The sequence below is a fragment of the Barbus barbus genome (genome assembly GCF_936440315.1).
Source record: "Barbus barbus genome assembly, chromosome: 47".
Taxonomy (NCBI): domain Eukaryota; kingdom Metazoa; phylum Chordata; class Actinopteri; order Cypriniformes; family Cyprinidae; genus Barbus; species Barbus barbus.
In genome coordinates, this window is record NC_136725.1 from 1,984,970 (window position 1) to 2,003,010 (window position 18,041).

The following is an 18,041-nucleotide window of genomic DNA, read 5'->3' on the forward strand; positions in this document are numbered from 1 at the left end:
ATGAAGTTATTTTGCAGTAATCAGTTTGTTCACATGGTGGCAACACTGCCTGTTGTTTCACAGTAGGAAACGAAACTAAAGAGACGGACAACGACAACAAAATTGTGGAGACTGCAACAGTCAGTCACACTGACAAGCGCTTGTGAGCGAGAGGGTATGAAACAGCTCAGCTTTGGTTTAAAAGAGTTCAAAAATATTTGTTATCAGTCATGACTTAATGGGGACAAATAGAGCAGACACTGAACATGGATGAAGCTTTCTAGAGCGTATGTGTCGACCGCTCGCGTTCGCACACAACTTCAAATGGGAGTATACTCTGAAAGGCTACGTGTTCGACTGTACGCATACACTAGCATACGCTAACAAAAACTAAGTATACTCAGGCCTTTAGCTATATTCAAACATCTGTTCAGAAGTTTGCGGTCAGTAATTTTTTATGTTTTTGAAAGAAGTCTCTTTTGCTCACCAAGGCAGCATTTATTTTATCATGAAATATTACAATTGCAAATAGCTGTTTTCTATGCGAATATATGTCATAATGTAATTTATTTCTGTGAATTGTCAGCATCATTACTCCAGTCTTCAGTATCACATGATCCTTCAGAAATCATATCCTGATTTGCTGCTCAAGAAATGTTTCTGATTATTATCAATGTTGAAAACAGCTGTGCTGTTTCATATTTTTGTGGAAACTATGATTTTCAACATTTATTGATAAATTAAAAAGTTAAAAAGACCATTTGAAATATAAATATTGTAACATTATAAATGTCTTTACTGCCACTTTTGAGCAATTTAATGCATCCTTGCTGAAAAGTATAAATTGTAGGGATGTAACGGTATGAAAATTTCTAATCACGATTATAGTGACCAAAATTATCACGGTTATCAGTATTATCACGGTATTGTTAAAATGTGCTGGAGATGTTCAAAAAGTACCAAAACATAAATCACTTCACCAAGTTTCATACTTAAAAATCAACAAACAGCAAATAAAATGACTTTTTGTTTGCATAATCACTAAAACAATAACATTACCAATGAGGTCTGGATTTTAAATGACAATTTGACTGACACCAGTTTAATAGCATGTTCAAATAAATAATGTAAATGTTCTAATAAAGCTTTGAAAAAGTTTAACATAAAGGTAGACCACACATTTCAGCCTTTAAAGAAAAGGGTTAAATTAAAATGATAATTAATAAATGATTATATGTATTTTATCTGCTCCATAAATAATTCTATATAGCATATCTGAATTGTTTAAGTTAAGTTTAAACAGTAAGTTTGTTTTTCATCAACCGGTTAAAATTTACAGCAGGTCATGCAAATTTGGTCAATTTTTTGGCCAGACAGAAACTGCACACAGACTGAATGTAAATAAGTGTCTGTAAATCCACTCTCTGGCAGCAGGTGGCGCTTTATACGGAAAAGCTGAATTACAGCTGATTCCTGTGAACTCCGCGAACACTTCCTTTAGGTATTACATGGAGCGAAGATGAGAACAAAATGCAATCAAATCGTTTCTGAAGACAGTCCGAACCTTCAGAGGTACATTCATATAATTAATTCATTGATATATTAATTTGTATAATTCCCTTAGCACTCTTTTAAAACCTCCCAGCTTTTCCGCCCTATTTTCACTCAGAACGAAACTACTGTGCTGCTGTGCGCACGTGAGACTGTTACTGAAAACTCTGCTTTATGCCGGACAGTATTTATTTATCGCGAGTTGTTTAAATCACGGTAATCGAATACGGTTTTAATGATAATTAAAATATGAAACGGTAATACTAACCGCGGGGAATTTTATCATGATTTATCGTCAAACCGGTAATCGTTACATCCCTAATAAATTGTTTTCAATATCTTACTGACCCCAAACTTTTGAATGGTTTTGAATGGTAGTGCATTTAACACAAAAACAGAACTATTTATAGTTCCTAAAAGCATCCTTTTAAACTCTTCCTATCATATCATTTTTGACCGTATCAACTGTCAGTCTTTGAGATTCTTCTGCAGGACAAGCTGTAATCGGTGCATCTCTTCAAACAGACACAACAGCTCAGCAGGTTTTCTAGTGACTCTAGAACCTCATTAGGAAGGAAAAATAAGTGGACATAATATATGAGAGACTACGGCCAAAATCCCTTTTCACCGTGTGTGCTTGCCAAAGCACTGAATCACACCTGCTTTATCCTCGTTCACTATACAACATTTATTTAATGTTCTTTCCCATCATTCCCTGCACACCCAGATGCTTCAGACGTGCTTATGAAAAAGACTTTTAATTACAACAAAGAATTAATAAATCAAAATCCTTCCTAAAAACTAGAAGAATAAGTCCTGCTAAAACCTGCTAATAAGAAATCTTCAGTTGAAGATTTCTGCTTTTTATTATTTGTTTTCAGTTTGAATAAAAAAAAAAATAATTTCATCTTTAAATATTAAATTAAAGTTAAACAGTTTTTTCACTCCTGTTTAAAAATCGTGCTGCATGGCTGCTGGCTCATATTCATTTGTTGTATACAGGTGTTGTATGACATGATAGATTCATTAAATCTTACTTTTCTTCCCGTCCATGTCAGCGTGGATTTTGCGGGCCAGGAAGCCAGTTTTGTAGACAGCGGCGTTGGGGTCATGGGCAATGTCCAGGAACGGGTTACTGCCACTGCTGATGCGACTGATGCTCTTAGTGTGAGAGTGATGGTTCTTATCCGCCAGCTCAGACAGAGACTTCTTCAGCTCATCTCCATCACTACAACACACACACATATCCCATCAACCTTCATGCATGACAACTCTTCCACAGCCCTGACAATGTATGAAGTATGTGTAGTGAAAGTCTGAACAGGTTTGAGCTGTGTGGGAGAGTCTGCAGGAATCCCCACACAAACACACTGAGCACTGACTCATAATGCACATCTGTTATTACGTGGCCGCCTGACATCTGTGAAAATAAAAAGCAGGAAACATCAAAAGATTTCATCTTAAATGTCATTTGTAATCTGTACATGTAATCTGGATTATGTAATCAGATTCCAAAATTTAAGTAATTAGAATATATTTTGTTTTAATTTGCTCATTTTTTAAATAAATATACTTATATTTAAATTTAGTCATTTAGCAGACGCTTTTATCCAAAGCGACTTACAAATGAGAACAATAGAAGCAATCAAAACCAACAAAAGAGCAATAATATGTGAGTGCTGTGACAAGTCTCAGTTAGCCTAACACAGTAGCAAGGTTTTTTATATAATAAAAATAAAACAAGTTAAAAAAAATATAAAAAGAATAGAGAACGCTAGTGTTAGAGGGCCATTTTTTCTAATAAATAAAAAGAAAACAAGTAACTAAAATAGAATTAGAATAGCGAGTGCAAGTGTTAGAGGGTCAAATAAAGTACAATATGGTACACAACAATCATATTCAAATCTGTTATGTCAGATAGCTCAAAAAATTTATCTAAAAGTAATCAACATGTAGTCAGAATACATTACAAAATCGTCACACTTTATTTTAAGGTCCAATTCTCGCTATTAACTAACCATTAACTACGACTTTTGACCAATAAACTCCTAATTGGCTGCTTATTAATAGTTAGTAAGGTATTTGTTTAGCGCTGTCAATGTTAAAACGTTAACGCATGCGATTCATATAAAAATTTTAATGCGTTAATATGTTTTTTAACGCAAATTAATCATTTGATAAGGTTTGACCAAACTTCTTGCAGTCATCGCAGCACGGAAGGTAATCATTAACTATGTCCCATATGGACTCTCTCTTTTCTAGCACTTTAGATACAGTTGCTCCTTTACGCTTATAAGAAGATCAAAGAAAACAGTCCGACTCCGTGGTATAATGAGCACACTCGCACCCTAAAGAGAGCAGCCCGGAAAATGGAGCACAGCTGGAGGAAAACAAAACTAGAGGTATTTCGTATAGCTTGGCGGGAAAGTACCCTATCCTACAGAAAAGCATTAAAAACTGCTAGATCTGATTACTTTTCGTCTCTTCTAGAAGAAAACAAACATAACCCCTGGTATTTATTCAATACAGTCACTAAATTAATGAAAAATAAAGCATCAACAGTTGTTGGCATTTCCCAAGAGCACAGCAGTAATGACTTTATGAACTACTTTACTTTCAAGATCGATTCTACCAGAGATAAAATTGTAACCATGCAGCCGTTACAGTATCGCATCAGATAATGCACTATAGATCCCCTGAGGAACAATTCCACTCATTCTCTACTATAGGAGAGGAAGAATTGTATAAACTTGTTAAATCATCTAAACCAACAACATGTATGTTAGACCCTATTCCATCAAAACTACTAAAAGAGCTGCTTCCAGAAGTCATAGATCCTCTTTTAGCTATTATTAATTCATCATTGCCATTAGGATATGTCCCCAAAACCTTCAAATTGGCTGTTATTATGCCTCTCATAAAAAAAACACAACTTGACCCCAAAGATCTAGTTAATTACAGACCGATCTCAAATCTCCCTTTTCTGTCAAAGATACTAGAAAAGGTAGTATCCTCACAATTATATTCCCTCTTAGAGAAAAATAGTATTTGTGAGGAATTCCAGTCAGGATTTAGACCGTATCATAGTACTGAGACTGCTCTCATTAGAGTTACAAATGACCTGCTTCTACCATCTGATCGTGGCTGTATCTCTTTATTAGTTCTACTGGATCTTAGCGCTGTGTTTGACACTATCGACCACAACATTCTTTTGAATAGACTAGAACACTTTGTTGGCATTAGTGGAAGTGCATTAGCATGGTTCAAATCGTACTTATCTGCCCGCCATCAGTTCGTAGCAGTGAATGAAGAGGTATCATATCGATCACAAGTGCAGTATGGCGTACCTCAAGGCTCAGTACTAGGGCCATTACTTTTCACGCTTTACATGTTACCCTTGGGAGATATTATCAGGAGACATGGTGTTAGCTTTCACTGTTATGCTGATGATACTCAGCTCTATATTTCTTTGCGGCCCGGTGAAACACACCAAATTGAGAAACTAACGGAATGCATAGTCGATTAATTTCTTACTGCTAAATTCTGAAAAAACAGAGGTGTTAATTATTGGACCTAAAAACCACACATGTAATAACCTAGAACACTATCTAACACTTGACCGCTGCTCTGTAAATTCTTCTTCATCAGTTAGGAACCTAGGTGTGCTGTTTGATAGCAATCTTTCATTTGAAAGCCATGTTTCTAGCATCTGTAAAACTGCGTTTTTCCATCTCAAAAACATATCTAAATTGCGACCTATGCTCTCAACGTCAAATGCAGAAATACTAATTCATGCTTTTATGACCTCAAGGTTAGACTATTGTAATGCTTTACTGGGTGGTTGTTCTGCACGCTTGATCAACAAACTACAGCTGGTCCAAAATGCAGCAGCTAGAGTCCTTACTAGAACCAGGAAGTATGACCATATTAGCCCGGTTCTGTCAACACTGCACTGGCTTCCTATCAAACATCGTATAGATCTTAAAATCTTGTTAATTACTTATAAAGCCCTGAATGGCTTAGATCCTCAGTACTTGAGCGAGCTCTTATCACATTATAGTCCTCGAGGTCTGCTGCGTTCTCAAAACTCTGGCCATTTAATAATACCTAGAATATCAAAATAGACTGCGGGCGGCAGATCCTTTTCCTATTTAGCACCCAAACTCTGGAACAATCTACCTAACACTGTTCGGGAGGCAGACACACTCTGTCAGTTTAAATCTAGATTAAATACACATTTCTTTAATCTGGTTTACACATAACACACTACTAACGCTTCTGTTATTCAAATCCGTTAAAGGATTGTTAGGCTGCATTAATTAGATCAACCGGAACCGGGAACACTCCTCATAACACACAATGTACTCGTTACATCATAAGAAGAATGGCATCTACGCTAATATTTGTCTGTTTCTTTCTTATTCTTTTTTCAGTCCGTGTCCGGATCAGATGGTGGATCGGTGCCGGGAGATGATGTCTGCGGCCTTGATCATCGGCGGAGGCCGGACACCTGGATGAGCCCCGGAGCCGATGAGACGTGCGGATCCATTTGCAAGGCTTTTATTTAGAGACATGGTCATAAACACAGACAGGGTCGAACAACATCAAACAAGTATGGCATAGGAAGACACAGAGAAATCCTTGGGCAAGCGTGGGTCTATGATCGACGAACTATACCCAGAGGGCTTGAGAAAAGGGGTAGTCTGATAACCTGAGCAATAATCCAAACGAGGTATGAGCAGAGTCCGAACGGCGAGACAAGGGTTAATCCAAGATACCCGGGCAGGTATCAGAAAACGAGGCTATAAACAAAATAAACTAAACTAAGACTTAGAAAACACGGAAGGGCTCCGTAATGTAGCTATCACTAGGAGAGCGATAAACGCTAGACAATACTGGAACTTAACAAACAGAGAATGGCCTGGTAAAGCAGCTACCACTAGGAGAGTGATAAATGCAGAACAATACTCAGTGATCTGTGAAAGAAAGTCCATGGTTTAAGTAAGGTGTGCGATAGTTCTCATGTGTGAGCGTGTGATTGACACAGCTGGGTGTACTTAGTTGAATCAGCTGTGTATGTGCAATCAGTGCAATGGATGATGGGAAATGCAGTCCAGTGTAATGTGAGGTGTGAGAGTCAACATGATGGAGAGGTGACCTCTTGTGGCACTCAGACAAAAGACCACGAACCGGATTTGTGACAATAACTAAAAATATAATGTGGCGGGAGGAGCAAACGACAGACACAGTGGGCGTGGCGTCAGGCCTCAGAGAGGTTTTTATTAAACAAAAATATCAAAATAAGTGTCCAAGGGGAAAAAGTGTCCAAAATAAACAGGGAATCTGGTGTCCTTGTCTAGCTGCGGGGATCGTGAAGGAGGGGCAGTGTTCGAGAAGGAAGGGTCCAGGAAAGGGGCGGAGTCCAGTGGCCGCACGCGCTCCCGTCTGGAGGTCCGGGGCGCGGGGGACGACGGCTTCTGTAGCGGCTTCGTCTACCTCCTAATCCTCCGAAGCTCGACGGGATTCCACGGCCCGGCATCCTGGCCCGACAGCCGTACCACGTGTGCGGTATCAACCGGACTGCGGGTCCGGCGGCTCGCGTCTCTGGCGGCGGCGGGTATTTCCCTCAACGCTCCCTTCCTGGACCCACGAAGAAACCGGAAGAGACCGGTCTCTCGAGGAGAGGCGCGCTCGGCATTTAAACGGCAGCGGTGATGAGGCTCTATTCACATCAGCTGTTTCAGCGCCCCTCCTCTCTCACACACCCACTCCCGTCGGGAGCCTGGTGAAGGGCGGCGAAAAAGGTACGGGGTGGTGATGATATTAGGGGGGAGGCAGCAGACTCGTCACAATAATAAAATACCTAACTACATAATCCTATTATTGTTAGAAATTGCAACAATATAAAAATAGAAATATACATTTAAATTTTTTATTAAAACAATAAGTAAACAATAAATAAACAATAATATCCTGACCAGAGGAGAACTGGCCCCCGACTGAGCCAAGTTTCACCCAAAGTTTTTTTCTCCATTTTGTCACAGAGGGAGTTTTGGTTCCTTACCACTGTTTTGGTTTCCTTGCCATTTATTATTTTTGGAAACCAAAACTCTGTTAACTAAACTGAGCTAGACAATGACATCTCTGAATTCAATAATGAAATGCCTTTAACTGAAAATTGACAGTTTAATCTTATTATTATACATTACTGACCCTCTATCCTCCAATTTGATACTGTTAAGTGCTTTGACACAATCTGTATTGTTAAAAGCGCTATATAAATAAAGGTGATTATGAGGCGCGAGAGAGCGAGTGTGTCAGAGAGAGAGAGAGAGAGAGACCGACAGTGCGCGAGAGATATGTATACTCATGTGATAAGGGTACAGCGAACCAGTGTTGCCAGGGTCACGGTTTCACTGCACAATTGGGTTATTTTGAAAATACAGTCGCGGGAAAAATTACAGAGCCTTGGGTTGCGGTTTTTTGGCCTACTTTTATAATGTACCGCAGCCGTCCAAAGTATACACATGTGATCGCAAAAGGAAGTTATTACAAACACTCGATGGTGGTTTAAAGTGAGTTCTGAGTAAAAGTGCACTATTTATCTCATAAATTGTCTTCTGTAGCATGATGCTAATGTTAGCTCTAATGCACCTGCAGAACAGGCCCAATTCTTCTTCATATTATAATGCATTCTATCATAACACTTCATGTAAGAGGGTCTGTAACTTGACACATGGCAATGAAAATGTTTTGTTGTATTTATTTAGAAATACTTTTGATAATAGTTGGGTAAACATGTACTGGGATTGAAGCGATGTGGCTTGGTAAACGTTTTATTGCCAGTATAAAGGCTGATAATTGCTGAATTAAAACAAAAGAATAATAAGGATTATGTCTCATACCTGGCGGAGATGTGAAAGGTTCTGTTTCCTTAAAATAGTCTGTCATGCATTCCTTTATTTCAATACATATACAGGTAAATCCTAGTATTTTAAATTCGCGATTAATCGTGATTAATCACAGTCCAGGACTGTGATTAACGCGATTAAATTTTTGAATCGATTGACTATATTTGTAACATTTAGGTATGTGGTGGATTAAAGGATCTAGAATATACTCATGCAGAATAAGGTATTAATATGTGCTTTATAAATAGTAATAAACTGCCAATAATAATCTGCATGCTATTGGTCCTGACAATTGGTCCCTACGCTAAAGTGTGAGAAATTACATAACTAACTGCAATATTGTATTATAGATAGCACCTTATTCACAAAAGTCAGCATGTGCTTGCTGCAGTGAACACAGTACTGCTTTACTGTATATTGCTGCTTATACTGTATTTTTTTTATCAAACATCTACAGCCTTGGTGAGCAGAAGAGATTAGTGCTGACTTTAGATCTGTTCCTCACACACACACACACACCTCTTTCTTTTGTACAGCAGGTGGAAAGAGTGTTTGATTAAAGACGAACAGTTGTAATGACCATCAGAGGTCACAACATTAACGGGTCATTTGAAGAGGGTCTGTAACTTGACACATGCCACTAAACTTCATGTCTGCACACTTCAATACTGTGTGATATTAACAGCTGAGGAGATGTTTGATAGGTTTTGGTCAAAGATTACAGTTGCACTGCTATGTTTTCTGAAATGCAAACACTCCGCCAGACTCTGTCCGGAAGGTTGGAGCTTCTGTCAGTCATGGAAAAGAACGAACGTTGCTAGGAAACTAACAATCCTAATAGCAGCCATTTACCTCGGCTTGCTGTAATATGTTTGAAGCTTGAGACCACTATTTGCTTTGTGACATTAGTCTAGTGTCAGGACTCCCTTTATGTAAAGAAGGATCACACAAGCTATTAAAAAAAAACATGAATAAATACTGAAATAGGCAACAAGTCAAGTTAGTCAGAACTGGCAGACAGGCTCACAGCAGTGTCTCTTGTCTCGGTTTATACAGTAAATGACCCTTTTAGAAGTTCCCATCCACTTACTCAAGCTGAATCACACCATTAACAGGCAGATGAGATTTACCTACCCCAAAATCAATCAGACATATTTCAAATCAGAAAACAATTAATTTCACCCTCATTTCAGCAGACCATTTCATTCTCCCTCTCTATATATAGCATTCAGTCTCCACAAAACCCTATAAAAACCCAGATAAATGATGATGGAGGCAGAGTATTTCAGCAAGATGAGAAATAAACAGAGCTAGCTATAAATGACTGTTTCTGTATGCATATGACTTTAAGAAAACGACTGCCATTAATGTTAACTGATTGCACTTTTCCAAATTTAAATAAAACGTCTCATAAAACAGGGCTGCAGACTTTTGCACAACAGACACAGAGCGATACTTGGCATATCCAACCACAGCTAGATCAAAACTGATGACAAACAGTTAAAATGCAGATTGGAACAGACGATACAAGTGTTATTTCATGGGCACTAATCCATGATTTCCCAATATAAAATGAAATAAATCTGCAAGCAGCAAACTTTTTTAAATGAGCCAGTTATGTACAGCTATTGACCAGAGGAAACTACAGTGCCAAAAAGTTCACAGATGCCCCTGACCTGCTTGCCGCAAACCAAAAACTGCTACCAAATTTCAAGAGCAACAACAATTCAATTTGGAAAGACTGATACAAAGCAGACCTAGACTTCAGATTCTCCTGGAGAAGCATCGCCAGACCATCAGACTACCACCAACATGCTTGACTGTCGGGATGAAGCTCTTCTTACTTACTTACTTTTACTTTTGTCATTTAGCAGACGCTTTTGTCCAAAGCGACTTACAAATAAGAAAAAGTAACTAAAACTAAAAAGTTACAACTCTATAAATACTATATACCCACATATTTAAGAAAATAAAGAAATTAAATAAAATTGACACATGCACATAACAACATTTCAATAATAAACATATAAATGAAAAAATTTAATAAAAAGCGATACTACTATCCCTTGCCGGTGTCCCTGCCCGGTGGAGTCGCACGGTAGAGTCGATGGTCTTTACACTTCTTATGAAACACAGTGTTTGGTTTTTGCAAAGTCAAACAAGTAGTTCCACTTTTAGTTGATTGTAGTTCGCAGGAGCAGTAGAGACTTCGAATCAACTTTATTTGCAATGACTTTCTGACAAGGGTCTTCTGAAATGCCCTTCCTTAGTGGTATGATGCACTTTTAATATTTACAATCAATGATTTACACCTGATAGGACCAGATGTGTAAGCCAGGTTAAAGACACATTTCTTTAACCTGGCTTACACATAACACACTAATACGCTTCTATTATTCAAATCCGTTAAAGGATTGTTAGTCTGCATTAATTAGATCAACCGGAACCAGGAACACTCCTCATAACACATCTACGCTAATATTTGTCTGTTTCTATTCTGTTTCTCAGTCCGTGTCCGGATCAGATGGTGGATCGGCGCCGGGAGATGATGTCTGCGGCGGAGGCCGGGACACCTGGATGAGCCCCGGAGACATATCCCCAGTGAAGACCTCGACTTAAATACAAGAAAACTTAAAATAAAACAAATAACTAAAAATATAATAAAATACCGAACTACATAATACTATTATTGTTAGAAATTTCAACAATATATACATTTAAAATTTTAATTAAAACAATAAATAAACAATAATCTCCTGGCCAGAGGAGAACTGGCCCCCGACTGAGTCTGGTTTCTCCCAAGGTTTGTTTCTCCATTCTGTCTCAGAGGGAGTTTTGGTTCCTTGCCTTCACTTCATTTCTAGTGATTATCATCAGTTTGATTTCACAGATACTATTTAAACTAAACTGAGCTAGACAATATCTCTGAATTCAATAATGAAATGTCTTTAACTGAAAATTGAGTGTTTAATCTTATTTTTATACATTACTGACACTCTATCCTCCAATTTATTCTAAAGTTTTATTTTCTTCAGAAATTCTGTGTTGTGTATTTAAATTTTTCTGGTTATCAAATGAAGGCATAAAACAATTTCATTTATCTTTTAATTATTGAAAATTTAACTAACTTTTTTTTGGCAAACATTAAAATTAAAACATGGAACAAATGTGTGATTATTCCTTCATAAAATAAAAAATTAAGTTTTTGGCACGCTTCAGTATGTGTGAAGTAAACAAAACTGCGCGCCTGCTCCATTCATTCACATTCATTAATAGTCTTTTTGTGGCTTAAAATTTGCACATACTAGTCACGATTTACACATATCACGATTTGATTAAAGTGTTCAAGTTCAAGTTTATTAGTATAGCGCTTTTTACGATACAAATCGTTGCAAAGCAGCTCTACAGGAAATTAAGTTTCCACAATATATTTATATATTGCAGAACCTTAATATATTTAACTTATGGCAAAATGTGTAATGATCTACTTTTGAGAATTCATCCAAAGTTTGACAAATTCCGTGACATTCCGCGTTATACAGAAAATTCCATTTTGATGACTGGATTCTGCGATTCCGTCCGCGTTTTCAGCATCACGGAAATCATAGGGCCCTATATTTCACATTTAAAGACTGAATAACTGGAACCTTCAATACCACAAAAATGAAAGTTGCACCAAACACTTCTGTCCATTTTATCTCAAGACAATATCTATGCATGTAATGAAATGACTGATGTTGAAATATGTTCTCAAAACTCATAAGACTTGTAAACAAAGACTGCATGCTATGTTTGTTTGTAGGCAACAGGGGTGTCAGTAGGAATTACGGGCCTTGTGACTGTATACTGCTCTTGGCCCCTCTATAGATCCACTGGAACGGCTGAGGGTGGAGTGAGACGTGCGGACAATCTCCATTGGATCAATATGCACTCTGACACCCCTGTTTGGGCCCCGTCTGCTCCAGCCCTTAAAATCATCCTTACGTTCACCCCAGTGCTCCTGGTTGGGAGGTTAAGTAGCCAGTTATGTTATTGTCCAGCTCTCAAGCCTGTGGAAATATGTTATGCGCTATTTTGGTGAAAAAGGGGAAAGCAGCTCTCATGGAATGGTTCCGAGGTCACTTTAATATGCAAAAACACTGCCAAGATACAGCGCCATCTGTCTTCACAGTCGACGTCATTAGTGAATTAGCTTGGAACATTGGGCTATAGAAATTTAAAGGGACCACTCTCACGACTTGACATACTACTGTAATTACTCAAGTTATTTCAATTTTTAATGAGATTTCTTGGCCAGTAGGTGGCGATGTCCCCAAACTGTTCCAAGTAAGATGGCAATGATATATATACCAAGTATCAATTTCAATATGCTAAAGCACTGTTAAGCACAGCTTTGTTTCTTATTGTAACGATCGGCCTTATCGAAGATGTTACAATTTTTGTTGTTTCAGCTTTTTAAAACACTTATTTTATCTCACAGTTTAATCTGACCCCATTTTAAACCCATGTAATTCGGCTGATCGTTACGTTGTTCACGAGGTCATTTCCGAGGTTTTGAAAATCTAAAATTCAATCAGTAACTTCTGCACTAAAGAACAGTTGTGAAGATTTTTTTTTTTTAATCCAAGGTTAACAAGACAGAATCTAACAGAATCTAAACCAAATGTGCAAAATTTTTAAATCTCTACAACTGTTCAAAAAAAAAAAAAAAAAAAAAGATTATCAATTTTTAAAACAGATTTAAAAAGACAGTTTACCCATATATGAAAATCTTGTCACCACTTACTCACTTCAAATTCAGTTAGGTCTAAAACAATGCCGGACACCACGGACTTCTACTGAATCAACAAATAACATAAAAAATAAATTAAAAAAAATCTTTAAAATGTCTAGTTCCAAAGAGTTTTCATTTTTGAGAGAACAATCCCTCTAAGAAAACTGCAGTGATGCCATCACTTTCTTTCCCTATTATGTTTACAATTCATTTTAAAGTTGAAAATATTTGACGTGATCTTGCTGGACAATGAATTTATCAAATTGCACTGAAAGCCATTGTAAAATACTTTATAAACACACCCCTGTGACCTCATTACATCAGTATTACTGCTATGTGTATTGCTTGGCGATTGCTGAAAAACAACTTAGCTTTGATTTTAAGAAATATTCCAGGTTCAATATTTTGATTTAGATTTTTTTTTTTGACAATGTTGACCACAGAAAAAATTAATTTCTTTATGTGTGTGTGTGTGTGTGTGTGTGAGGGAGAGATTAACAGGTTTATATGTACATGAAAGTCGTGGATTTAAAAATAGTATGAATTTTAATGTTTACTTTTACAACCACAAATGTATTTTCTGTGGTAACTGACAAACTCTTGTTGACAAAGCTTAAATTGTATTTAAGGAATCAGTCCTGCTCCATGCCGTGCCTAAACGTGCCCCTTAGCTGTTCTAAAATCACTGTAATCCATGGCTTCATACTGCTGGCCAGGGCTTGCTGTAATTTAGCACAATGGGACGGTGTCTGGCTCTATGACTGTTATCAGAGAAGCACATTGTCAGTCTAATGTCATGTTTTCAAGATCATAATCACAGCTCATGTCTCAAAATGCCACCAATCTAATAATTTGACTCAAAGGCACACTATCACACACACTTTTTGGACCTTAATTGGACCATGTATTTACTGTGCATTTGTGTGTGGCGGGAACCAAAGCCAAGATAAAAATAAAACCATCATTTGATGAACGGAAACTTGATGCTTTAAAGGTGATGGTGTATGATCTGTGGGACAGTGAATATTGCATGTGCTCATGGGAATGCTGGCTTGAATCCAGCCTGATCCAAATTCCCTGCTTTTCCTCTAGAATTTCCTGTTTATTCTTTTTATTTCAGTTCTAAAAAAGAGCAATGGTGGTGGTGAATGCAGAAGTACTTACACTGCCCATTCCAGCTTCTCGTTCTTGATGGAGTTATACAACGACTGCATGGGGAAAAACAGAAAAAAAGACAGACTTAGTATGGTATGCATTCAGTTTAATAGAATTCATGTTCACCTGAAGCACAATTGATTTATTTAACGGCTCTTCAGATGTGAGGTCTGTCCCACGGAACGTGTGAGCCGTGTAACTGTAACTTCATCGCTGTGGAAAACGCACCAGATCGGTGCTTGTGCTCTTTTATATCTCACTGAAGTCAATGACCGTAGAATCATGAGTTATGATGAAACACTCTCTCTTCTGGACTAATGAAGCTAATGCAGTGCCAGTAAAATTCATTGTGAAAATGTCACACAATTTATTTGCACTATTTATGCAAATGCACACCCAGATTCCTGCGTGAAGTGTGAGCGAAAGGTCAAACCAAACATCAAAATGCTGCAGAAATCTCATTTGTTAGCATGAATATTACACACAGACCACATGCAGGTGTTCAGAAGCACACCATACATCCGCGCAGGTGTCATATGACAAAAAGGGCTTCACTACATTCGTGAGCATGCAAGATAAAACAGACAGGCATACTCTCAGCTGTCATCTGATACACATTTCACATGAAGTAATGTCACCGTGACACTGATGTGACCCACGGCAGACACCGATATCTCATAACATTAAACACGTGAAGCTGCTGCATGACACACGATGGATCACGGCCTGTACGCTTGTGGTCTGCAACACACTGATTCGTTTTAATACAAATATGAGAACATTTTATGATACCAGTCTGTGCTTTCTGACTGACAGATGGCTGCTTTTGAACGCCTGTATGTCTAAGTGCACATGTGATCAAATGCACTTCTCGGTCAAAATGCCCAACCTGGTGTGATTTCAGTGCCAAACCAGTCACTTATGTCTCAGTTAAACATTAACAGGCAGGCAAAATCTGCTAAATATCATGATATTAAATCTTTGCAATTTTATATATATCTGCTAACATTAATCATGCAATAAAACTGCCACGAAACAGAAAACATTCTGCTCTTAGTTTATTTCTTTGTTCTCTATGATGGTTTATTTGATTAATTACATGACAAATCTAAAGCAGTGTTTACTTCACTAACAAATACTTGGAATTACATTCCATTGCTTTAATTATAATAATCTGTTAAGATTATTACTTCACTTTTTAAATGGAGTGTGTTCAATAGTAGTTTTTGCTGAGGTATATAATTTGGAACAAAGAAACTGTTTTTGATAGGCTTCTTAGTAATTAGTGTTAATAATACTTCGTAATAAACTCTTTAGAATCTAGCATCTACCAAAAGGTGCTTGTGCATGTGGCTTAGTGGATAACAATCTGGTCTGGTAACTGGAATGCTTTATGTTGCAAAGAGTAGTGTATACTGTACTGTAAGGGATTTAAATAAGAATCTATAGGCAAAACAGTAATTAGTAATCATGAATACAAGAGCTTTATTTGATACTTACATTTTTATTTGTATTTTTTAAAGTGTGATGCTTTTGATTTTCAATGTGATGCTTTCAAAACACCGATCTGTGCACGACTACTGACCCAGGTGAGTTTGGGGCAGCACTACTGTATGCATCTGAATGACCAATAGCATTGACGGAATTGAAACCCGTTTAAAATCATTATTTTGTTTTTCTATTTAAATGATGCTAGTTATGTAAAAGTGTAATTCAACTGACAAAAACAGCCCTGATGTGATGCAAAAATAGTATGTAATAGATTGTGATGTAAACCACACATTCTTAAAAAAAAATCAGTTGAAGTCAATAGCCTCATGGGCAGCGCTCCAACATATATTACAGCTTGATTGTGCTTCGTCTGAGTCCTGGTTCATGTTCGTTTCCTATGTCATCGCCTTCTCACTGTCTCCCACATCACTTCCTGCCAACTCTATACTATACTATATTAATAAAGACAAAAAAATGCAATAAAAATAATAAAATACAAATTTTAATTAAATTAAATTAAAAAATACATAAAAAAATGTAATTAAAATCTATATATAAAATCTCTTAAAAAATAAAATGAATAATATTCTAATATTTGTGTGCCTTTTATGTATAATATATATAAATAATAAGTTATTACTCCAATGTGCACGTATTCCAGCTCATATCACTTAAGCCTTTAAATCCAGCCAAATGATCAGCTTTCTTTAAATGAATCGCAACCGATGCAAAAAATGTTTTATAAGCATCCACCGTCGTTTACTGCATATGTGTGTAGCAATTGACTCAAAGCGAGAAGTGTCAATGTTCATAGGTGTACAAACACAAAGCCATGTTCCTCTCACATGAGATGTGTGTCAGTGGATACCGCCCGCTGGACAAAGACACATTACACCGACGTGTTTACGGCACAACAGAAAACACACGGGTGTGAAAGAGGGAGCGAGGCTATAACGCTGGCATAAACAATGTCTGTGAATCATAAATCAAACACAGTGGCCAATAAAAGACTGACAGACGCCGTTAACCTGGGTCAAGGTGACACGTTAATTCCTTCACAATAACAGCATGCATTGCATTCAGTAACTGGAGCAAACAACAAAAAAGCCGTCATCAAACCATCCTTCACTTAAAGAAGCCTGCCAGCTTCGGGTAAAGACATAAATTCAATGTAAGGACACAGACATGTCTCATCCACAGGGAAATGCAGCATTTTGTTGAGTGCAAGTATTGTGCCCAGTGCTGCAGGCGCCACAACAGAGCGGCACTTAATAACAGTGTTACATGAACAGCTTTAGTCTGCATGCGAGATAATGTCAGCAATGACATCCCACAACAAGTCCAACAACACCACAATGCCAAAGAAAAATCATCTCCATTCCAGGCACACAAACACCACAGCAAATGTCAGGCTCGTTACCTTCTCCTTTTTGGGCAGCCCAGTGCTGAATTCAGCAGAACTGGACACTTTGAGAGACTTGGAGCGGTGCTGGGGCTGACGCCTGACCGACTCCTCCCTGCAGTACTTGACAGAGCCGCCGGCCCGCATGCGGACCTTCCCGGTCCCCTGAACGCTGTTTACCCCGATCATCTCCTCCGATTAAAGCCCTTTCGCACGCACACGGTGCCAGAGAGGAGAGCGAGCTTGATCTGGAGAGATGTGTGAAAGCGGAAAGCAGACAGACGAGCAAGGCAGAAAAGCAAACAAACGTCCCTGCCTTCAACACACGAGCGGCGCTGCTCTCTCCCGCATCGCTCACCAGAGTGTTTGGATACAGAGCGATAGTTTCCCTGGAAGCAACACGTCAGTGACTGGTAGAGTCAGGGAGAGACACACAGAGAGAGAGAGAGAAGAGGACAGGAGCTGCTCCTCCCATTCTGAAGCCAGCCAATGTTGAGATCGATTCATTTATATTTCAAACAGCCAATGTGAGCTGCCCACCGGACTCACTCACATCTGCAACACAGAACACAGGCCATCCTGGGCAACTCAAAGGATGATAACCTGAATATTACCAGCACGAGCTCTCCAAATCACACCTTAGCAAACAACAATGCAGCACTGCCTCTGAGGCATGCATACGGTATGCATGGTAATACTGGAGTTTATTGGAGAAACAGCCAAAGAAGATTCCAGTTTTGAATGCAATAAGACTTTGGTGCACAACTCTCGCTGTCTT

General features: G+C 38.1%; 1 protein-coding gene across 4 annotated transcripts in view; it reads right to left on the minus strand.

Moving 5' to 3' along the window:
- The window catches only part of psd3l (pleckstrin and Sec7 domain containing 3, like), a 113,591-nt gene that overhangs the window by 13,358 nt on the left and 82,192 nt on the right, over positions 1-18,041 (minus strand). For 3 of the 4 annotated variants that reach the window (XM_079410169.1, XM_079410170.1, XM_079410171.1), the window contains 2 exons: positions 14,380-14,423; positions 2,568-2,758 (listed from right to left, as the gene is read on the minus strand). In XM_079410169.1, coding sequence (XP_079266295.1) covers positions 2,568-2,758; positions 14,380-14,423 — 235 coding nt within the window. Of the gene's footprint in view, positions 1-2,567; positions 2,759-14,379; positions 14,424-17,281; positions 17,685-18,041 lie in introns of those variants that run through there. The other variant, XM_079410172.1, reaches the window with a different exon arrangement.